The sequence below is a fragment of the Oncorhynchus gorbuscha genome, linkage group LG17, assembly GCF_021184085.1.
Source record: "Oncorhynchus gorbuscha isolate QuinsamMale2020 ecotype Even-year linkage group LG17, OgorEven_v1.0, whole genome shotgun sequence".
Taxonomy (NCBI): Eukaryota; Metazoa; Chordata; class Actinopteri; order Salmoniformes; family Salmonidae; genus Oncorhynchus; species Oncorhynchus gorbuscha.
The window spans coordinates 30505965-30530559 of NC_060189.1; the positions used below are offsets into that span (position 1 = coordinate 30505965).

General features: G+C 47.0%; 1 protein-coding gene across 9 annotated transcripts in view; it reads right to left on the bottom strand.

Moving 5' to 3' along the window:
* LOC124001571 (homeobox protein Meis2-like) overlaps window positions 1–24595 on the bottom strand; it is a 114548-nt gene that overhangs the window by 62275 nt on the left and 27678 nt on the right. For 8 of the 9 annotated variants that reach the window (XM_046308477.1, XM_046308472.1, XM_046308471.1 and 5 more), the window contains one exon: window positions 9773–9918. In XM_046308477.1, the coding sequence (XP_046164433.1) occupies window positions 9773–9918 (146 nt within the window). The remainder of the gene's footprint in view (window positions 1–9772; window positions 9919–24595) is intronic. The other variant, XM_046308474.1, reaches the window with a different exon arrangement.

A 24595-nucleotide genomic window follows, 5' to 3' on the forward strand; every position in this document is an offset into this window, starting at 1 on the left:
TACTACTCATCTACTCAACACGTCATTACTACTCATCTACTCAACACGTCATTACTACTCATCTACTCATCACGTCATCACGTCATTACTACTCATCTACTCATCACGTCATTAATAGTCATCAACTCATCACGTTAATACTGCTCATCCACTCATCATGTCCTCACTCATGTTAACTCGTATATTGACAGGGTTGATACTATAGGTGCCATCTCTCTACTTCCGCTGTTGTTGTCTATGTTACCATTGATAGTTATGTTTGTGTAACTAATTTTGCCCTGGATCATGGCAGTCATCATGTCACAATGACATGACACTCATTCCTACCCTGCTGCATCTGATTTACAGATGTCTTCATACACTCATGATTGTAGGAGATAAAAAAATACCCATGATATAAATAACTAATTCTTCTCAATGACACAAAGCGTCACAACATTCAGTCACGCTTTTTGTCAGTGAAAGATACCAGTCATATCTAAGGTTCCAGTGAATATGCAACAGGGCTCTATACGAAACACAATTCAAATGAACCCACGTGAAACTGTTCGGCTCAACGTACGACCCCCAAACTGACCCTGGGATATATCACTTCCCTTTCAGACAGTCCAGGGTTGCAATACACTTGGCTTAGCAGCTTAACAGCATTTCCCCAAACACCCGACCAAAACGGTGCATGGCCCAGCACAAAACCTGAGATGCTTGATGCCTGCCTGAGAGTGCAACCCCTTCCTTAATAGACTGCATTACACTTATGGGTGAGTGGACGCACACGCACACGCGCACACGCACACACACACACACACACGCACACGCACACGCACACGCACACGCACACGCACACGCACACACACACACACACACACACACACACACACACACACACACACACACACACACACACACACACACACACACACACACACACTAGCCCCACTACGTCTGCTCCTGAGGTCCCCTATTTATTTTTATAGGTGTTTGAGGATTTAGGTTAGTCAAAAGACAAGGCCAGGCCGGGAGTGGTATCTTTGAATGTGAGTGCTTCCTGTTTTCATTGCCTGGTTCGACCCTTGCCTTAGCAGGTTCTATTTGGGGCTAACAGAGGGCTAGCAGGTTGCTACAAAAGCGGAAGGCTGAGGGCGCCAAAAGGCTAATTAGGAGAACTCCACCAAATGAAGGGGCAGCCCCTTTTACTGCTATGGAAACGCCCCACCTAGCAGTTAGCCGAGCAACACAACCTCACTCTCTGTCTTTCTCACCCTGCCTATGTCTTCCCTTTTCTCCCTAGAGCCCACCTCTCTTTTCCCTCTCCTCCGCTCCTTACATCTATCCTATCTTCCTGTTTCTCCGTCCATCCCTCCCTCCCTTCTTCCCTTTCTGCCTCCCTGCTTTTGAAGTGCAGTCAAACATTTTACCCCTAACAGTGAAGTTTACCTTTCTGATAACATAATCTCCCTGAAGTATTGAAAAGCTTATACCAACAGTCTGGTATTTCACTTCCCTTAATGTGACTGGAAGACATCCAGAAACTCAGAAAGACAGAGGGAGAGAAAGGGAGGGAGGGGAGAGGGAGAGACTGTCTCTGGCCCTCTAGTGCTAGCTTACGCCAGCTGATCTCAGCAGTTTGCCAATTCCACACAGGGCATAAAAGAAGCCAGCTCGCATGCTTTCTGCTGCTATATGAATACATACATGAGAGAGGCTGGGCTTTATCACAATAACTCAAACAAATAATTGCCGGCGTATTCATTACGAATAGAAGATATCAGATCTCGGCTGCCACACACAAAATGCTGTGTTTCATTCTCCCTGGGCTGACTGAAGGCCGCTGAAGGACTGAGGGGCAAGTGGCAATTGAAGCAGGCCTATTTTCCATATCTGATTGTGATGAAGAAAGCCGCCCTGCGATTTCTCCCATGAGAGTGTGAGGTCAGGGGGAACCCAGGAGGGGGGCGAGGGGTGAGGGGAGGGGAGGGGGAGGCGATTTTGTTATTCTGAATCCGAAAGCCAACAATTGTTACTGTTGGCCTGTGTTGTTTTTCGCGGTGTGAAGGGGGTCCCGTCCTTTTGAGCTCTTTCAGAATTAGGTGACAATGGCTGGATGTAGAGAACATATGTAGGGAGACCCCTGTGGTCACTCTCATGGTGGAGAAGCTAGCACGCTGGAGAAAATACAAGCCCCGCTACCTTTCACTCTCTGCCTCAGTTAATGAATGTGTCAATGGAAGAATGCTGCAATAGGCCATTCAGGGGCCAAAGTCCCCAAGAATTCGCCCCTGCACAAACGCATCCTGAAATGGAAAGTACATTTGCCTGACAAATTAAAAGAAAAGGCGAATGGGTGTGTGTGTGTGTGTGTGTGTGTGTGTGTGTGTGTGTGTGTGTGTGTGTGTGTGTGTGTGTGTGTGTGTGTGTGTGTGTGTGTGTGTGTGTGTGTGCGTGTGCGCGTGTGCGTGTGTGTGTGTGTGCGTGTGCGTGTGCGTGTGTGTGTGTGTGGATGTGTTGGGGGTAAAGTAGAGGGGCATAATTCAATTAGTCTTCTTTTTTGACTTAGAAAAAAATGAAGTTAGGTTAAAATGGAGGGATTATTGCTTGTACAAGTCTGGCCTAGGCGTCTCACAACAGACAAATCAAGATTTGAGAAAACATCTCAAAGCAGGAGAGGTAATAAGGGAGAGTGGGAAAAAAAGGGATTTTGAAAGCTTTACTTCTCTGAATTAGAACAACTGCCCCTGGATCCAATCTCTTGTGTCTCCCCTTTCCACTCTTTCAATGCAATTTTAAAACAATTCTAAAGGAAATTGGTGGAGAGGCTGAAAAGCTTTCTTTGCTTCTTTCACTGCTTTTTTGGAGCAGGGGAGCATTGGAACTGTGAGAGGCCTTCAAACGGGCATTCCTCGAGTCGCCAGGAAAGAAGCCTAATGATCCCTCAATAAAGCGAGAAATGTCTAATTCGACCAAATTGCCATAAGTATGTGGACACCCCTTCAAATTAGTTGATTCGGCCCTTTCAGCCACATCCGTTGCTGCCAGGTGTATAATATCGAGCACACAGACATGCAATCTCCATAGACAAACATTGGCAGTGGAATGGTCTTACTGAAGAGCTCAGTGACTTTCAACGTGGCACTGTGATAGGATGTCACCTTTCCAACAAGTCAGTTGGTCAAATTTCTGCCCTGCTAGAGCTGCCTCGGGCAATAGGTAAGTGCTGTTTTTGTGAAGTGGAAACGTCTAATAGCTAATAGCTACATAGTCTCAGATGCAAAGCGGTAGGCCATACAAGCTCACAGAACGGGGCCGCCGAGTGCTGAATCGCGTAACGCGTAAAAATGGTCTGTTCTCGGTTGCAACATTCACTACCAAGTTCCAAACAGCCTCTGGAAGCAACGTCAGCACAATAACTGTTTGTGGGGGCTTCATGAAATGGGTTTCCATGGCCGGGATCACCATGCGCAATGCCAAACGTTGTCTGGAGTGGTGTAAGGCTTGCCGCTATTGGACTCTGGACCAGTGGAAATGCGTTCTATGGAGTGATGAATCACACTTCCCCATCTGGCAGTCCGACGGACACATCTGGGTTTTGGGGATGCCAGGAGAACGCTACCTGCCCGAATAAATAGCACCAACTGTAACGTTTGGTGGATAAGGAATAATGGTCCGGGGCTGTTTTTCATGGTTTGGGCTAGGCCCAAATCTTAACGCTACTGCATACAATGACATTCCAGGACGATTCTGTTCTTCCAACTTTGTGGCAACAGTTTTCTGTGTCAGCATGACAATGCCCCTGTGCACAAAGAAAGGTCATAAATGGTTTGTCGAGATCGGTGTGCACAGAGCCCTGACATCAACCCCATCGCATACCTCTGTGATGAATTAGAACGCCGACTGTGAGCCAGGCCTAATCACACAACATCAGTGCTCGACCACATTAATGCTCTTGTGACTGAATGGAAGCAAGTCCTCACAGCAATGATCCAACATCTAGTGGAAAGCCTTCCCAGAAGAGTGGAGGCAGTTATGGCAGCAAAATGGAGACAAAATCCATATTAATGCCCATGATTTTGGAATGAAATGTTTGACGAGCAGGTGTCCACATACTTTTGGTCACGAACTGTAGTATGAGCGTGTGTGTGTGTGTGTGTGTGTGTGTGTGTGTGTGTGTGTGTGTGTGTGTGTGTGTGTGTGTGTGTGTGTGTGTGTGTGTGTGTGTGTGTGTGTGTGTGTGTGTGTGTGTGTGTGTGTGTGTGTGTGTGTGTTTCTAACCACCCTGGTTAGGTGGCCCCCCGAAATATTCAACCCTCACGATCTTCCCCTTTTTCCCTCCTTCACACACAGGACAACCATCTAACTTCAAGCTCACTGTCAGCTTCCAAACGAAGCCCATTCTATTCTGCGGGTTGGGGAGAAATCTCCAGCCAAGGATATGTAGCCTAGCCATGAACTGTGCTGTGTGGTGGTACTGCAAGGCTAAGGGCTGTGCTGTGTGGTGGTAGTGCAAGGCTAAGGGCTGTGCTGTATGGTGGTACTGCAAGGCTAAGGGCTGTGCTGTATGGTGGTACTGCAAGGCTAAGGGCTGTGCTGTGTGGTGGTAGTGCAAGGCTAAGGGCTGTGCTGTGTGGTGGTAGTGCAAGGCTAAGGGCTGTGCTGTATGGTGGTACTGCAAGGCTAAGGGCTGTGCTGTGTGGTGGTGCTGCAGTTCCACTGCTCCTGAATAGATAAAAGTGATTAAAGCACTCCTGATTATCCCTGACCAATATGTAATGGATTTACAGCCCTTTCAATTAGGCCGTATTTGCTAGCCACTCATTATTTGGGCTTTGGTTAGGTAATCAGGGGGGCAGAGGCTTTGGGCAACGCAGGCACAGGGAGTGGGGGGCACCTGACCCTCTTAAATGAGAGGATCAGGATCATCCTGGGGTTCTGACCTGCCCTGGCTCACTACCTTCCTCCCTAATTCTTCTTCTCCATTCATACATCCCTCCTTCATCCTATCACTCTGTCCATGCTAACTATGCCACGTGGTCAGCAGGCACCAGCTTGTGTGTCCCGTCCACCTCTCTGCCTGAAATCAGACCTCCCGGTTAAAAATCAATACAGACCGCCGTTCTGATAATGTTTTGACATCAGAGAGGGCGCACACACACACTCCCTTCTCTTGGACCATGCTGCCTGGCTAGCTTTATCACCTCAGTGCACACAAACACTTTTCAGTGACTCCTGACTCTACAGTGGCTTGACTAGGGACCCTCGCTAATAATAAACACAAGCGCACACACACACACACACACACACACACACACACACACACACACACACACACACACACACACACACACACACACACACACACACACACACACACACACACACACACACACACACACACACACACACACACACACACACACACACACACACACACAGATATTCATTTCTAAAACTATCCACAGAATGAAGGTGTCCTCTGAATATTTAATCCAAGACTTAGTGTCACTCTTTGCCTACTGAAGTGAATGAGCCGTTGTCAGATGTTGTCTGATTTAAGTGTTCGGCAAAGAGAGAGAGAGAGTGAGGCAAACAAACAAGCTCCTCTGTGTTTTGGCGAGAAGCCCGCTTAACATGCAACCTCTCAACCTCAAACAACGGACAGAATATAGGCTTTACTGAGCCGGACAAACTTCTCTCTTGGAGGAGAGCCCAAGCACTTCCCCAGTGTTTCCGCAGATCATGTATGTAGACATTTGCGCAATCTTGAACAAACTTTGTCTGGCTGGTGCTCGCATTGTTTTTATAACAAATAATAACTTTGGACATGTGTGCATTCCTATCAAAGTAAGTGCCTTATTTTCTGTATATTGTTGTCATTTCTACTGTACAGTAGCATACAGTATGTATGTATATATGATGTATCTATGTATGGAGCATAATGTATTTACAGTTTTATTCACATGTTTTCAAATACTGGTGACAAATAATGCATTCCGATTATTGCATAGACTGTAATGGACACTTATGTGTATAAAATACTTTTTTGAAGGTTGTACTGATACTGGTGACAAATAATGCATTCCGATTATTGCATAGACTGTAATGGACACCTATGTGTATAAAATACTTTTTTGAAGGTTGTACTGATTATGATGCTTTTTGCCAGCTATGTGTGGCGCCATGTTGACATTATACAATGCAATCTGGGTGTCACGTCAACGTCTGTCAGACCAAAGATGTTATAACTTCTTTGGGATAGGGGGCAGTATTTTCACATCTGGATGAAAAGTGTGCCCAAAGTAAACTGCCTGCTACTCAGGCCCAGAATCTAGGATATGCATATTATTAGTAGATTTGGATAGAAACCACTCTGAAGTTTCTAAAACTGTTTGAATGATGTCTAGGAGTATAACAAAACTTATTATATCCCGTCTTAAATTTTATCGATTATTTACGTTAAAAAAATACCTAAAGTTGTATTAGGAAAGTTGTTTGAAATGTTTGGACAAAGATTACAGGTAACGTCTGAGATATTTTGTAGTCATGTTGTGCAAGTTGGAACTGGTGTTTTTCTGGATCAAACGTGCCAAATAAATGGACATTTTGGATATATAACGACGGAATTAATCGAACCATTTGTGATGTTTATGGAACATATTGGAGTGCCAACAGAAGAAGCTTGTCAAAGGTAAGGCATGAAGTACATCTTTATTTCTGAGTTTCTGAGATAATAGCATGGTTTGCTTTCGCCGTAAAGCCTTTTTGAAATCTGACACATTGTCTGGATTAACAACAAGTGTAGCTTTAATTTGGTGTATTGCATGTGTGATTTCATGAAAGTTGAATATTTATAGTAATTTAATTTGAATTTGGCACTCTGCAATTTCACCGGATGTTGGTCAGGTGGGACGGTAGAGTCCCATCTGGCCTAGAGAGGATATTGAGGTGAAGGAATGGTTCACTAATCTTTCGAGTAAACTTCCGGGAATTGAATGAAGGGAAATGAATGATCGTAGACGACACACCCCCTTCAACATGCATACTGCAAACAGACCAAACTTATCTTGTCTCCTCTTCTTATCTTTGGCTGATGCGAAAAAAACAAACGTGGTGGCGCGCACAAATGTCGGATTAGTTTAGATTTTTACTCAATTATTTCGATCAATGGAGAGATCACCTGTGATGTGATGAATTGTAAATAGTAATTGCTATTAGCTCATTCATATTGTGGTTTCGGTCAGCCGAGAGTTAGCTAAATATGACTGCTTGTGTTATGTCAGTCTTTCGGCAGTTAGAGCTAGGACTGATGTAGGCTACATTTTCCGGTTTGGTGATGTTTGTGCAAAATGTTTCTGTGAAAAAACCGTGTAGCTGTCAGTGTAGAATAAACACAGAGCCAGTATTGTATTGAAAGGAAATGTGCAGTATGTGCCACACCAGTGGACAGGGCTGCTGACGTTACACTAGCTAGGCGTCAGCACTACCTCCACATCTCAGAGGCTCTTCAGCAGAGCAAACTAGCTTTGTCTGATTGAATTGACCCGGTCACTCTGGACCAATGACAGGTGAGTGACAGGCGAGCGTGACAAGTCAGTGACAGGTGTGTATGTGTGCGTTTGTGTACGTGTACATGTACATGTGTGTACACTTGTGTATACGTGTGTCACAGGAGCTTGCTGACGGCAGCACGGCTCATAATAAAGGCCGGAACGGACTTATTCTGCTCCAGTCATTACCACGAGCCGCTGTCCTACCCAATTAGAGTGCATCAAACCTCCTGTGATGTGTGTCCACTAGGGCTGTGACGATATCGCATTTTTCTCCCCCATGGCAAAAATAAAAACAAGAAACAGACCAAAGTCTTTGGTCCTTTAAAAACCTGCTATATGTAAAATATTGTGTGCTACAGCTTGGAAAATAACTCTGGATGACAACAGGATGTTTGTTTCCAACATTAGGAAGTTCAATATTTCCTTGCCAAAACACTAACGAGTATTGTTCCAGCTAGGGCTGTTACGGGTGACCGTATTACCGCCACACCGGCAGTCACGAGTCATGACCGCAGGCAAATTCCATGTGACCGTTTAGTCATGTTAATTAGCCTTCTACAATCTCTGATGCTGCTGATGGTTATTAGAAGCCTACCAAACCTGCAACTGCCTGGTCCCTCTAATCACTCTGACATCAATGCAAATGTAATTCAAAATCAAATCAAACACATCAAGAGAGCCCATGAGCTTATGTTTCGCAACAACTCTGTAGGCTATGCAATTGCATGAGAAAACAGAGTTTTGAGGGCCTCTAATAAAAAGAGGAGGATCCCATCAGCTTTCTATAGGCTAGGCCTACAATATATATTTCTCATCTTTCCTAATATTAAGCACATTGCATCACTTTACTATCTGGCTGTCATGAAAATAAACCAAGGGAAAAGTGTCCTCCATTCGCTATTTAAGTGCATAGATGACATGTATTTTTTTCCCCTGCCCCTGTTCTGAGACAGATGCATGATAATGGTCCACTCTAAATCAAAACTAATTTCACGCATATATTATTTAGTATATGTAAAGACAAAATTAAATCAAGAATACTCTGATGGGTGACAATATTAGCCTATCACTTGTGAATGATATATTATCACTTGTGAATGATGCCCAGCTTGTGTGCAGTAAGGCAAGAAACAGCGCCTGCCCAGACTATGTGTGGAATATTTAGTTCTCGCACAGAAGGACAAGTTGACTAATAGAATAGGTCAGCTTTTGAACTATGGGGGAAGTAGATTGACATAGGCTAGTGCTTTTGCTGTTCCTTAGGCCTACTCATCTTATTGGCTGACGAAATGTAATTGAGGACAGTTCTTCTAACATCTTCCATATGCACCTCGGAATTCAATAACAAGGATGTGAGCAGGTGCATCCCCGTTGTGTCTGTCTTCACTTATAGCCTACTTCGGAGCTGAGATAGACGCGTGTGAGAAAAACCCGATCACATGACAAGACATTGGCTAATAAGAATTGAGATATCTAAGAGAGCCATGTCAGTGAGAGGTGCTTTGGAACACACAGCCAGGAGAAGGGAATTATAATTATCATGTACAGCCCAAGGTCGGCCAATGGCCGTAAAAGGCATGTATTTTTTTTAGGGAGCATCACTGCCGTCGGGAAATTCGAGATATTATCAAGTGCTTGTCAAATTGTGAATGAGAGACTGATGAAGTGTGTGCAGGCTGAGCAAGAAATAAAGCAGAGCTCCTGCCTTTCATGCAACTTTTTTCAAATCATCATTAGAGTCGCATCATGCAGCCTTGGAATGTATTAAAAATAAAAACATATCATCCAATGTTTGTATCACAACTAAAGTTGCATAAATAACTATAAATTAAGCATATAGGAGAACATCTTGTCTGCTAAATGAACTAGTGTAACCCACAGCCATATGGCATAGCCAGATCAGAGTATGCTATTCTGTTCTTCTGAAATAAACTACATTTTCTTTATATCATGTTTCTTTCGATCTGTCTTAAATAAATCATGGATTTATTGTGATGGTGTATTTTAAATAGATTTTTCAAACGTAGATGTTCCAAAGGTCTGCATCAGTGGCTTGTAGGCTATGCGTGGAAGCCAGGAGATGCTACATTTGTTTATGTTAATTAACGGTCAATTACCGTGATACCGACAGTTATTTGCTTGATAATCACCGGCTGACAGAATTTCATAACTGCCACAGCCCAAGTTCCGGCCCCAGTGTGCACAGGCTGCTCCACTATGTAGGCTCTCACCGTGAGATGCTGGAACAGCCACGCCCTCATGATGTTAGTGGCCACCTTGGGGAAGATGCCGCGCTTCTTCTGCCTCTTCTTCTCCTTGTCCGGGTCATCATCATCACCTGTGCCAGGAGACGCCACGCTGTTCTCTAAACCATCTCCTAGGCAGAAACAAGACACAGGGTTAAATAGCAGCCTAGGACAGAAGATGGACTAATAAGAAGCCCTGACATTAACACCACAAAGGGTTAGGTAGAACCCTAGAAGCTAAACCTAATATATAAGACGCTAAAGCTAATAACCCAGTGGGTTATCGAAGTTAGATGGAGGACTATGCCATAGCCTACACAGCAGTAGCCTTCACTAATGCCTGCATAGAAGTAGTGGGATTTAGGCACAGAGGGAGAGGGGTTTGCTGTAGACAGAGAACTAGAGGTGAGTTCTTACACCCAGAACAGTGGAGAGGAATGGATGGGGGTTAATGACAGTGTTTTGGTTGGAAGCAGAAACACTAGGCTCCTGATTCCACTCCAGATTGTTCAATAGGAGGAGAAAAAGGGAGAGAGCGAGGGAAAGAAGGGAAAAAAACGACAAGAAGGCTTCAAGATTGGGACTGCAGTACATTAAGTCAATTAAATCCACAGGCTTGACATAATGTCATGCTTTTTTTCTGATGCAAAGGGTCTGTATGGACTGCGAAGGGAGTCTTTTGAACACACTCATACACGCAAACAAACCCACAGAAGTTTGTTTGCGAACATTCGGGGGCACCCATTTGAGTAGCTTGTGAATTAAAGTGGGGTATGCATTGGGTTTGTTCATTGTTGCAGTTTGATGCAGATTAGAATGGCAGGCCAGTAGAAGGGCGACTCTCTCTCTCCCTTATTTTGTATTTAACTAGTCAAGTCAGTTAAGAACAAATTCTTATTTTACAATGACGGCCTACCTCAGCCAAACCCTCCCTTAACCCGGACGACGCTGGGCCAATTGTGCGCCGCCCTATGGGAATCCCGATCATGGCCAGTTGGGATACAGCCCGGGATCGAACCAGGGCCTGTAGTAATGCCTCCAGCACTGAGATGCAGTGCCTTAGACCGCTGCGCCTCTCGAGAGCCCTCCCTGCATTAATGTCCAATAGTGTTTGATTTCGGGAGGAAAACAAGTGCATATCAAGGCAGTCTTTCTCCTTTAAACCAAAATTTCCATCTTTGTGCCCTCGACTTTTCTGTCTCCTCTCCTCTGGCCATTAATTGTGCATTAGCAAAAATGATTTACTTTTAACAGTCATAGTTATTTTTTCTTGCCCTCGGGCACAAATGCCTTGAAAGCCTTCCTTGAGGGCATCTAAATTATGTATCTGAAAAACTCCTTCACTAAGGCTGAGAAGGACCCCGGCATTCTCAAAATTCAGACTTGCATGTCCTCCTGTTTTTGGGGAGGCATCAATCAGGGGCACCTATACAAGCCCTAATTTTGCATAAATATTTGAACTAATAACACTAAAAAGAGAGGAAAGAAAACGGATCCGACTGGCGGCATAGTCAAATGCAAAATAGATGAAGAATACAAGGACATGCAGCATAAAGGTCTGTCTCCCCCTCCTCCTCTCTCTCTCTAATTATCTCTGTCTGTCTGTCTGTCTGTCTGTCTGTCTGTCTGTCTGTCTGTCTGTCTGTCTGTCTGTCTGTCTGTCTGTCTGTCTGTCTGTCTGTCTGTCTGTCTGTCTGTCTGTCTGTCTGTCTGTCTGTCTCCCCCTCCTCCTCTCTCTCTCTAATTATCTCTGTCTGTCTGTCTGTCTGTCTGTCTGTCTGTCTGTCTGTCTGTCTGTCTGTCTGTCTGTCTGTCTGTCTGTCTGTCTGTCTGTCTGTCTGTCTGTCTGTCTCCCCCTCCTCCTCTCTCTCTCTAATTACCTCTGTCTGTCTGTCTGTCTGTCTGTCTGTCTGTCTGTCTGTCTGTCTGTCTGTCTGTCTGTCTGTCTGTCTGTCTGTCTGTCTGTCTGTCTCCCCCTCCTCCTCTCTCTCTCTAATTATCTCTGTCTGTCTGTCTGTCTGTCTGTCTGTCTGTCTGTCTGTCTGTCTGTCTGTCTGTCTGTCTGTCTGTCTGTCTGTCTGTCTGTCTGTCTGTCTCCCCCTCCTCCTCTCTCTCTCTAATTATCTCTGTCTGTCTGTCTGTCTGTCTGTCTGTCTGTCTGTCTGTCTGTCTGTCTGTCTGTCTGTCTGTCTGTCTGTCTCCCCCCTCCTCCTCTCTCTCTCTAATTACCTCTGTCTGTCTGTCTGTCTGTCTGTCTGTCTGTCTGTCTGTCTGTCTGTCTGTCTGTCTGTCTGTCTGTCTGTCTGTCTGTCTGTCTGTCTGTCTGTCTCCCCCTCCTCCTCTCTCTCTCTAATTACCTCTGTCTGTCTGTCTGTCTGTCTGTCTGTCTGTCTGTCTGTCTGTCTGTCTGTCTGTCTGTCTGTCTGTCTGTCTGTCTGTCTGTCTGTCTGTCTGTCTGTCTGTCTGTCTCCCCCTCCTCCTCTCTCTCTCTAATTATCTCTGTCTGTCTGTCTGTCTGTCTGTCTGTCTGTCTGTCTGTCTGTCTGTCTGTCTGTCTGTCTGTCTGTCTGTCTGTCTGTCTGTCTGTCTGTCTGTCTGTCTGTCTGTCTCCCCCTCCTCCTCTCTCTCTCTAATTATCTCTGTCTGTCTGTCTGTCTGTCTGTCTGTCTGTCTGTCTGTCTGTCTGTCTGTCTGTCTGTCTGTCTGTCTGTCTGTCTGTCTGTCTGTCTGTCTGTCTGTCTGTCTGTCTGTCTGTCTCCCCCTCCTCCTCTCTCTCTCTAATTACCTCTGTCTGTCTGTCTGTCTGTCTGTCTGTCTGTCTGTCTGTCTGTCTGTCTGTCTGTCTGTCTGTCTGTCTGTCTGTCTGTCTGTCTGTCTGTCTGTCTGTCTGTCTGTCTGTCTGTCTCCCCCTCCTCCTCTCTCTCTCTAATTACTCTCTGTCTGTCTGTCTGTCTGTCTGTCTGTCTGTCTGTCTGTCTGTCTGTCTGTCTGTCTGTCTGTCTGTCTGTCTGTCTGTCTGTCTGTCTGTCTGTCTGTCTGTCTGTCTCCCCCTCCTCCTCTCTCTCTCTAATTATCTCTGTCTGTCTGTCTGTCTGTCTGTCTGTCTGTCTGTCTGTCTGTCTGTCTGTCTGTCTGTCTGTCTGTCTGTCTGTCTGTCTGTCTGTCTGTCTGTCTGTCTCCCCCTCCTCTCTCTCTCTCTAATTATCTCTGTCTGTCTGTCTGTCTGTCTGTCTGTCTGTCTGTCTGTCTGTCTGTCTGTCTGTCTGTCTGTCTGTCTGTCTGTCTGTCTGTCTGTCTGTCTGTCTGTCTGTCTGTCTGTCTGTCTGTCTCCCCCTCCTCCTCTCTCTCTCTAATTACCTCTGTCTGTCTGTCTGTCTGTCTGTCTGTCTGTCTGTCTGTCTGTCTGTCTGTCTGTCTGTCTGTCTGTCTGTCTGTCTGTCTGTCTGTCTGTCTGTCTGTCTGTCTGTCTGTCTGTCTGTCTGTCTGTCTGTCTGTCTGTCTGTCTGTCTGTCTGTCTGTCTGTCTGTGTTTTCCTTCCACATTATTAGTGTGGGAGCCACACGAAAGAGGGAAACAGAAGAGGCGACTTTGCCCTCCTTCCTTGCGTGGAGATAAAGACGTGGCTGAGCCTTCTGAAGGACATATGGGTATAGGGGACGCGTCCAGCCTGGGAGCGTTGTCATTGTATAATGGACATTCATTAGCATCAAATGCCATAAATCCCACGCTAAGTACGAATCCTTGTTCAGGAAAGCCTAAAACAATATACTGGGGCTTAGCTGTATCCCCAGCGTGACTGTGTGTGGCTTCCTGAGAAAAGTGACCGAGACGCAGGGACTAGTCTAACTCCTCCAGTGTTGCTTTCCACTTCAATAACAAAACCAGCAACCAGAGTGGACCCTACAGTCCTCTACACTTCACAATGCTGCCTTTTGGGTTAAATAATGTTAGACTTTAAGTTGTGTTTTTGTATTTCTAGTTTTTGTCGTTTTTTTCAGAGCTAGTTTCCAAATGAATCTCCTGCTGGGAGTCATCCGGCTCATCCTATAGAGTCACCGTAGCCAAAAGGCTGGCAGATTCATTTTATTGACGTTTCCATTTTCACTGCAATGTGATAGCCTCCCCCTGGCTTGGGCGACCCATGCGTATTTACAGACTGACCTGTCACTTCATTACCCTGCCTGCTCACTCCCTCCTGCCCCGGCCAGCAAGGGTGAAATCAGACTCCCAGGCTTTCAAATCCTCTCTCTCTCTCTTTCCCATGCGCATACATACTGTACGTATGCCTAACGCATACAATCATGGAGTCTTACACATGAGCTGCTCTTTATGAAACACAGGGAAAAAACATGTAAATATATAGTACATCTGCACAATGTGTACACAGACAACGCACACAGTAACCAGAGAGAATGTGAAGGCTGGCCCAAAGAGGTGGAAATAATCAAAGAAATTATGATTCTGGATGAGAGGAGAGAGGAAGCAGAGAGAGAGAGAGAGAGAGAGAAAGAAAGAAAGAAAGAAAGAAAGAAAGAAGAAGAGAAGGGCCCAACTTACACAACCTCATTACATCTAAAGGAGAGCTGGTGATTTACATCCTCCCCCACTCCTTTCTTATGAGCCAGAGAAGGAGTGCTGCAGGGCAAATTGTCCCAAACGCTAATGGCTTCTGACTGTTCCCTGGCAACTCTGGCATTTTAACCTGTGTGGATGTGCACTCTGCAACAAAAAAAAAATGTGAAAAAAAAAAAAATCATCTGCCCGTGTGACACAGATGGGGGATGGCTATTAGGAGGCGGGCAGAGGGCCTGGGGGAGGTGAGGTGCTGGAGTGTAGCCCCAGGCACTTTTGGAAAAGCAGCCCCCTTGGAGACAGGAAAAGACATCCCCTCTTTCTCTCTCTCTCTCTCTCCTCACCCCCCCTCTCTCTCATGACTTAAAGTGCTCACAATGGAAGTATGTGCACAGCTAGAGAGAGAGAGAGAGAGAGAGAGAGAGAGAGAGAGAGAGAGAGAGAGAGAGAGAGAGAGAGAGAGAGAGAGAGAGAGAGAGAGAGAGAGAAGGCTGCAAGGAATGTCCGGATGCAATGAAGAGCGAGCGGCACGCGAGTAAACAAACCAAACACAGAAACAACCATGCAGGCACAGGAAACATTGCGGTCAGATCAAGGCTCTCATCAGCAATGGTCGGGTGTTAAAAATGCATTCAGATATCTCTCAGGGCTGAGATCATGAACGAGCTGGGAAAGGACTGTAAATATAAATCTATTACTACCACCACACATATTTACTATTATGTATTGATTGTATCTTACATTTTCTCACTCTTTATGCGATGCGCACTGCAGAGAACACTGGAAAAAGAATTATCATTGAATTATCACAGTGAATTATTGTTTATGTGTCAATTATTATGGGATGGGTTGCCAACCGGCGACTTGACACAAAAATACAATTTCATTCATTCATTCATTCATTTCATTAATTGTTAGTATGAATAAGAAAATCTTAGTCTGGGACTGAGTCTCTGATAGCAGGTGTACGCAGTATAGTGGGTGTCGTACACTACACTATGGCCTGCAATCTGCTGAAGGCTACAATGACACCATAGAACACGCTTCATGGCTAGAGGGCATTAAGCACTTCAGGGAGCCACTAGGGGCCAGAGCTGGGAACACTATGAAACCACTAGTTACACAGGTTGTGGCCCTATCAATGCTACAAGAATGTCCTACCCTACCATTCCAGTCCACCCACACTATCCATGACTGAGTAATAACTCAGAAATCCCATTCAAAACCACACATTGTGGGCTTCTAAAATAGCGCACACTTATTTGTCCTCAGCGCAACGCTATTATGTATACTCATGCAGATTGCTCCTGATAATGGCTAGATTGGCAGCGTGTATGCTTTGAGAGCCTGACCAGAGGATTTATGCTGCTGGGCTCCGGTGTTTGTTTCAGGGTAATGGAGCATGAGTGTGGAGGCAGTGGCTTACGGAGGCTGTGGTTAAAGTGACTAATTACAACGGAACCCTCCGCCCCCCCTGCAGAGCAACGCTACTCAGGCATGCTCACCCCGACTCGGCCACACCGGGGAGGGAGAGAAGGAGAGGGCAAAGTGGATGTGGGGGACTTATGGTAGAGACAGGGGCTTCTTTGGTTAACAGGCTGGGCTGAGATGGGCAGCTTTTTTGGGGGTGCCCCAGGGCACAGTGCTCGGGCCATTGGAAATAGAGGGACACAGGGGGAACAACAGGGGCCCTCTATGCCTCCTTTACCTTGGGTCTCTACAATGCCTGGACCTCCAGCCCCTCCCCACACCCCCTCCACCCTTACCAGGCTGGGCCAGAGAGAAAGGAGAGAATAGAAGGCGGGATTTAATGCCTTCCTTTCCCCTTCTTTTTCTCCTCAACTTTTCAGCCGGCATAAGCGACGTTTAGCACATTCAGTCCCCCAAATGGCTGCAAATAAGGGAAGCAGTGGGGGCTCCTCTTTTGTCTGGCTTTTCCCCCTTTTATTTACTCAGGATTTACGCAGGGTCCTCTACAGCACTGGGACCACATGTTCCTGACGCACACACGCACGTGCACACGTGGGCAAACACACACGCGCGGGCACACAGACAGACAGACAGACAGACAGACAGACAGACAGACAGACAGACAGACAGACAGACAGACAGACACACACACACACACACACACACACACACACACACACACACACACACACACACACACACACACAAGCAGCACCTCCGTTCACACTCCAGCAGGCAGGGGTATAGCTGACCCTCTGTCGCTCTGTGCCTGCCCATGGGATTACAGGTTCTCTAGTCCCAACCGCATGCTAGCAATATGCTAACGCCTCAGATAAAAAAAACATACTCCAAAATGCTAGCAATATGCCAAATCCCCAAAAAACGTTTTGTTTAGACGCTTTATACTCCTGCTCCTTTGTATTTTTTATATATATATATATATATACTTTAAAAAGCCCTATACACCCCTCTCACCCAGAACTATAGATGAGATGTCTCACTTGGAATTGTTTTAGTTTGTTGGCCACTAAGGCCAGCGATGTTTTCGGGTGATTATTCCCTGCTCTCTGCTTAAACAAGCACTAGACCATAAAACAACAACTTAGTAAACACAAAACACGGTGACAAATTGGGAGCGCCATTCCAGGAGTCATTAACAGCTCGAAAACCTGTCGCAGCAGTTCTCTCCTCCCTTTCGAACGCCAAAGTCAGGTGTCGCCTCCCTGCCTTTTACCATTTTACCACCGGTGAACACCAGGCCAGAGGAACCATTGCAGCCAGAGTGACCTGGGATCAGCTGTCCGTCAGCCTGCATGCACACCTAGAAGAGTCAAGCTCCATCTTAAGGCAGTTGCATCTGGTCTGTGATCTGCGAGTTATGACTGACTGAGTGGGTCCTTGTGCATGAGGAGTAATGTGCAGTTGTCTCTGCAGAAAAACACATAATGAAGTGTTCCCTTAAATGAAGTGGAATACGAGCTTTAATTAGATGTCCTTTCCTTGAATGTGGGAAGACAGACTGGCAGGCTGGAAAACAGGCAGGAGAGCAGGCGAGGCAAGGCTGTTGGGTTGCTCAACTCCTGCACCTTCGCCTCCCTCTCCGCTCTCCTAGCCCCCTAACCCTGCCATCAGGCAGATACCTTTCGGTCATTCCAGGAATGCTGCAGATAACTATCGCCTCTCCACAGATACTGGGCCTTTCCTCCCAGTCATTAACAGCTCGAAAACCTCTCTCTCAGTTCTCTCTCTCTCTCTCTCGAACTCTCTCTCCAAAGTCAGGTGTCTCTCTCTCTGCCTCTTCTGTCTTTTGTCTGTCTGTCTGTCTGTCAGAGGAACCATTGTCAGTCTGTCTGACCTGGGTCTGTCTGTCAGCCTGTCATGCACACCTAGAAGAGTCAAGCTGTCCATCTTCTGGCAGTTCATCTGTCTGTCTGTCTGTCTGTCTGTCTGTCTGTCTGTCTGTCTGTCTGTCTGTCTGTCTGTCTGTCTGTCTGTCTGTCTGTCAGTTGTCTGTCTGTCTGTCAGTCTGTCTGTCTGTGAACTGTCTGTCTGTCTGTCTGTCTGTCTGTCTGTCTGTCTGTCTGTCTGTCTGTCTGTCTGTCTGTCTGTCTGTCTGTCTGTCTGTCTGTCTGACAGTCTGTCTGTCTGTCTGTCTGTCTGTCTGTCTGTCTGTCTGTCTGTCTGTCTGTCTGTCTGTCTGTCTGTTGTCTGTCTGTCTGTCTGTCTGTCTGTCTCTGTCTGTCTGTCTGTCTGTCTGTCTGTCTGTCTGTCTGTCTGTCTGTCTGTCTGTCTGTCTCTGCTCTGTCTCTCTCTCTCTCTGTCACTCTCTCTGGGCCTCTCTCTCTCTCTCTCTCTCCTCTCCCTCTCTCTCTCTCTCTCTCTCTCTCTCTCTCTCTCTCTCTCTCTCTCTCTCTCTCTCTCTCTCTCTCTCTCTCTCTCTCTCTCTCTCTCTCTCTCTCTCTCTCTCTCTCTCTCTCTCTCTCTCTTTAATTCTCCTCTCACAGGCCCAGCTCTTACTCTGGCCCACAGTGCACATCTCTCTGTACGTCAGAAGGTGGGGAAAGGGATGGAGAGGAGGAGGTAAGGTTGGGGCAGGAGAAGGATAAGAGGAGGGAGGGGCAGGGAGGGAGAGGGTTCTTTTAATTTTTACTCAAAATAGGGGCTAAAAGCAAACCCAGGCACCCTTCCCCCCCCCCACTACCACTCTCCTACAGCTTCTCTCCTGGTGCCACAAAGGAGAGTGCACTCTACTTCCTAGTGCCACTGGGGCCTCTGGTTCCAGGCAATAATCATCTGCCAATATGCCTGATGTTTGGGAGAACCGGGCTATGCATATTATCAAAGGCTCTGGGCTGGGGTTAATTACCAGTGTAATTAGGTGTTGTTACAGGTAGCAGGTTCTCTCATTACATCATAAATAGGGCCTTTGAGAGGCTAACAATGGCTCTTGCTCCTGGCCCTCTCTCTGATTGCGACTCTGATTTTTCCAGTAGCCCCGAACCAAGATCTCTGCTTCTACTATTCATTAGTTGGTTAATCGCTTGGTGCTGATGATTTCAGGAGTCAACAAACCTTGCATTTGTGCCGAGCAAGTCTTTAGGGCCACTTCATCAACAGGTACAGCTGTGTGTAAACGTTTCCTGCAGGATGATCAAGGACTCCTATTTGTTCATGTACCTTAAGGGGGAATGTTTTACAGAAAACTAGCTGGATTCATTCGGTGTGATAAAAGGTCATTATCTGCACAAAGATATCACTGAACCTATATAAAGAGTACTCATATAGCATCCTGTAGTCTCAGCCTGTGACTACAACTTGGGCCTGGGAGGAGTAACGCTACTCTCCCATAGAGGTTTCTATAGTTCCTGTCATTCAGTCGGGGTGGGAAAGGAACATCATTTGGAGAGAAGAGAAAAAAAAACGATCAAAAGAAAGGGGATGGAATAAAGATGTGTAGAAGAAGGGGGCAGGCTGTTGCAGATGTCAGGATCCAATTTGCATGAATGGCAAAGGGGACGGGGAGGGGCCCTCCAAACCACCCGCCCCACCGCTCCTCTATTCTTTTTTTTGGGGGGGGTGGACTAAAAGGTTGTCTTGATGCCCATGACTGCCCCTAGATCGCTCCAGAGACAGGGATCAGTGCCTAATGAAGGGCCTTGGGTCTAGACCAAAGATTTCACACTCGCTGCCTCCCTGACAACTCCAACCTTTTCTGTTCTCCCTCAACTTCTCTCTGTCTGCACTGTACACTGCGCCGCTCCTCACAACAACGTTGTGAATACTCTCCTCTCTTCCCTCCTCAGCTTTTTCCAAATCAGATTGCTGTAATTGCTCCCAGAGGTTATCTAGGTGCATCCCTCGACTTTTAAAGATCAGATCTTTAGAAGCCTTGCTGCCTTACTCCTCTCTTCCCTTCTCAGCTCTGCTCTGCCCTCCTCTTCTTCCCTCCTCAGCTCTGCTCTGCCCTCCTCTTCTTCCCTCCTCAGCTCTGCTCTGCTCTGCCCTCCTCTTCTTCCCTCCTCAGCTCTGCTCTGCCCTCCTCTTCTTCCCTCCTCAGCTCTGCTCTGCCCTCCTCTTCTTCCCTCCTCAGCTCTGCTCTGCCCTCCTCTTCTTCCCTCCTCAGCTCTGCTCTGCCCTCCTCTTCTTCCCTCCTCAGCTCTGCTCTGCCCTCCTCTTCTTCCCTCCTCAGCTCTGCTCTGCCCTCCTCTTCTTCCCTCCTCAGCTCTGCTCTGCCCTCCTCTTCTTCCCTCCTCAGCTCTGCTCTGCCCTCCTCTTCTTCCCTCCTCAGCTCTGCTCTGCCCTCCTCTTCTTCCCTCCTCAGCTCTGCTCTGCTCTGCCCTCCTCTTCTTCCCAAAGCTGATCTTGGCACGACGGAGCTATTCTCTCCCTGGTTGGTTAAAATGACATATGTCCTCTCTGCCCCTGTTCAGCTTTGATATCTTTATTACTGTAGCAGAAAACTAAATAACAGGCCATGGTGCCTCACAGCCTCTGAGCTAGGGACTTCATCTCTTCCTAGGGTAGGTCTTGCCCCACCAAGGATGGGTGGCTGGGTGCCCCCCGGAAGCAAAACTGGGTCATGTTCAATGAATTGGAGAGGATGAAAATTAGCAAAGCAAACTGGATCCATTTTCTCCCCCAAAATAGGGGGTCTTGCTGCTCCTTTCAGCTCTGAATAAGACCGTGAACCGAGAGAATAGAGCAGAGAAATGTAAAGAAAACAAAGAAAGGGAGAGAGAGAGAAGCAGCTCATCACATGGATGGATTGTTTTGCTAGCTACGGGCTATATGGCTTTATTAATCCCTAGTAGAACCATATCAAAGTCTTCTCCAAAAAAACAGCAGGAAAGAAATTGAGTGGAATGAGGGGTTCCCTATTTTGGCAGAGTTTGTGATACAGCAACGCAGATCACTCGCCGTGTTAGAGGCAGCAGGAGGAGGATGATAGCAACATTACTAGTGGTTCTCTACCCCCAATTACACCTCAGACTCAAACAAGCAAATGCAGCTAGTTTGTGTTGGGAGTGCAGGACACCTTGGAGTTATTACTGGCTTGCATGGCCTGCCACACCCCACGGACAATGGCATCAAAGTGCTGGGCTTACAGAGATTGGTGGTGGTGGGGTAAAGAGTGGGGTATGGGTGCGAAAATGAGTGAAAAGATGTATAAATCAACAAGTCAACCATCAGATTGTAGCCTCTACTCTGCAGCCCTCTCATCAGCCGACTGCCGTGACGGTTTCTTTCTTCACAAATGTCCTGGAGGCATGGAACAAAGCGAGCAGAACTGATTACTGTGCCGCTGCCCTGCTCTGCCAGTCTAAACTCTGTTTGGCTTCCTAATGAGCTCACTAAAAACCCAATTCATCACCCATAACCCCTTCTCGACCCGCCAAGAAATCCCCCCATTATAGGAGAGGCAGGGGCAGCTGTTTACAGGGCCGAGATACTGGGTGAAGGGGTGATGGGATAGGGGGGAGTTTACAACCCTGGTGTGGATACCCTGGCGCCAAGGGTGTTCCCTCTTCGCCCCCCAAAGCGCACTGCCCCCAAACACGCCCCCCCTTAAAACCCAACAGCAGGGGTGTCCCGGGCAGCCGGGGTACAGGAATGTCCGGCCCAATGGCTCCAACAGCAGCAGGAATGGTCCTTTCCCGCCCGCTTTCACGCCGGAGATTTCCACTTCAATAACCCCATCTCCCATCCCTGGGAAGACAGGAATTTGGTGGGAATGTGGCTTGGAGGGGAGAGGGGTGAAGTGGAAGGGGAGGAGGGGAGAGATAGAGCTTGCCATCGAATGGATGGAGTATGGGCGAAAGGGATATAGTGGGAGAGGAAGGGTAGCTAGCAAGCTAGCCAGGTGGATGACAAACAGCTGAAGAGGAAGGTGATTGTGAATTCCTCCCCGGTTGGACAGGGGTGGAGGGATAGGTAGAGTGGAGTTGGGGGATTGGAGGAGGGAGCATTGAGGGGAAACTCCAACTCCCACAGTTCCTCATTACATGGAGTCGGAATGATCCTCCTGGCACCTGAGCTGTAACCAAGAGATTACTGAATTGATGAATCCACGCTTTAAAATGCAGCTGTTTTATTCTGCTTTAGTAATTAATTCTTTTTCCAATAGCGTATTGATTAAGCGTAGCCCCTGATAAAGTTCAAACTGAGAGGAATCCCCCCCTGGGCCTCGGCTTGTCCTGCTCAGGAGAGTCAATGAAAACTTCCTCCGGTTCCTCCCTCCTCCACCTGACTCTCCCTCCCTCAATCTGTCTCTCTCTTTTGCACTCTCTCTCTCTCTCTCTCTCTCTTTCGGCAGTACAGTTTGCCCTCATAAATTAGTCAGGCCTGTGAGGAGCTCCGTTAGATGATCGCTGCTTTTTGTCTCCCCTCTTGCCGACTCTCTTCTGTACAGGGCCTTTTGTATGCTACTAACACACACACACATACTGTACCAACACATACACACAGATGTGCATACAATAAGCACCGGTAGATTATGTCTCCACCACTACACACTGATGCACATACACTCACCAGGTAGTTGTGTGGTACATTCCCTCATGCTTTTCTCACTGTATCACTCGTATTCCTTCTCTTACATGGCATAACAGTTCACAGAAGAGGAGCATGTCTTTCAGAAAGCTACAACATAACCTCCCAAAAAAGCCAGCTATCGCCGGGATGAGCCTTACTCCTCTTTGAGCTTGTAATCGCGATGCCCTGCAAGTTAATATGCAGCCTTAAAATTCCAGCTCTGTGGAGAACCCCCCCCCCCCCCCCAAAAAAAAAACAATTCTCATCTGATGCTATTAATTAACTGTGCTCCATGCCTCTCAGCTTTCTGAAGGCTGGATGCCGTCTCCCTTTGTTTCTACTCTTCTGTTTTTCAGGGCTTCATTATTGACTTTCCAATTTTCTACTCGCATCCACCCCCTCCACCAGTGGTAGCAACACTGAGTGTTTCTGTAGCAGGAGCAGCCGCGGTGCAGTACCTGCCCGACAGTACCCCCAAGCCCACTCACTGAGACACCGGCTGGGGAGCCCTTGGAGCAGGGGCAGCCCACAGCTCATCACCATCCCAGCGCTCACACCCCAGGAGGCCAAAATCAAAGAGAAAGGCCCTTAAAATGTAACCATGGGTAATGAGGGTGCTCCCCTCCTGAAACAATAAGCATATACAGCACTTGAGAGAGAGAAGAGAAGGGAGAGAGAGAGAGTAGGAGTGTGGGAGGGAGGAAGAAAGAGAGAAAACTGGAGATATAGGAAGAGCTCGGGCCAAGCTGGATAAGGGTGAATTAGGATTGAACTTCCAAATGCTGAGAGATGTGAGAAAGAGAAGTGAAGAAGAGAGTGAATGTGGGACACAGAAAAAGAGAGAAGGAGAAAAGGGCAAAAGCCCCCAGCCAGTGGTGATGGTAGCCGGGGCCACACATCCATCCAAGCACGTATCTGTGGTGGTGAAAACAACAAGGAGGTCTGAGGGCCACATGCCTCAGGAGCCAAATGGAGCCAAGGAGAGCACGACTAATTTCTTCCCAACAATGGACCCTGGATGGGCGCCCACACAATGGCAGGTGCTTTGAATAGCAGCAGGACCCTTGCAGCAGAGGGCTTCTCTCCTCTCTCTCTCTCTCTCTCTCTTTCTGTCTTTGTACCAAGGGCCTCGATGCTGGTTGGCTTGCGTAACCTTTCATTTTCAACTGGGCTTCCTTTTGACTTATAAAGGATGAAAACGATCTCATGGGGGGCCAGAAGAGGAACAGGCAGCGAGGCCTGTGGGGCAGAATCCAGACCAAGTCCTACGCTCTGCTCTCTCTCTTTCTCTCCTACTTGGCCCATGCCTGGGCCCCTTCAGTCTTATTTTCATCTCTCTATCTCTGTTCTTTTTTTGTTGTTGTTACACTTCTGGTTTGTTTTTGTGTGTTGGTATGTTTTTAATAGTTGTGGAGTTTGTTCTCCAGTGGTGCTGGATGGGCTGTTCTTCGGGCCATTTAGGGGTAAAGGCAGGGGTAGTCCCCCCCCCCACCTTAAGAGCATTCTTTCCGGGGTCATAAGGTCAGGCTTCACAGATGTCTACTGCAGACAGTTGTCTAAGGACTGCATCCCAGGGAGTAAGCATTCATTCCAAACAATGCAGCTTTTCCTCCTCACTTAGGAAATATGTGAAATGTGATTTTCTTCCCTCAATTTGTATTCTTTCTCTTTTTGTAATAATGTGTTTTATTTCCATGGTGGGGTTTTTGTTTTTAGAAAATTGAAAGAAAGGACTGGCTATCGCAAGATAGCAATGTTTTCTTGTTTCTTTCATTCTTTTAAACCCTCCCTTCTTCCTTAGCTTCCTCCAATTGTTCTAATGGGGCCTTAGTCATCGTTGCCTGATGGCGGACGGAAAGATGCTTTTTCTCAAAAACATTGTTGCCAGTGGAGAAAGACAGAAACATGCAAATACTACACAGCAACTGTCATGGTGCGCACACACACACACACACAGACACAGACACAGACACAGACACAGACACAGACACAGACACACGTACGCACGCACGCGCACACACACACACACACACACACACACACACACACACACACACACACACACACACACACACACACACACACACACACACACACACACACACACACACACACACACACACACACACACACACACACACACACACCCTTGACTAGGCCGGGCAGAAGACTAACAAAAAACAACCATAAAATAGGAGAAAGACAATATTTGAAGTAGAGCATCACTGGGTCGCC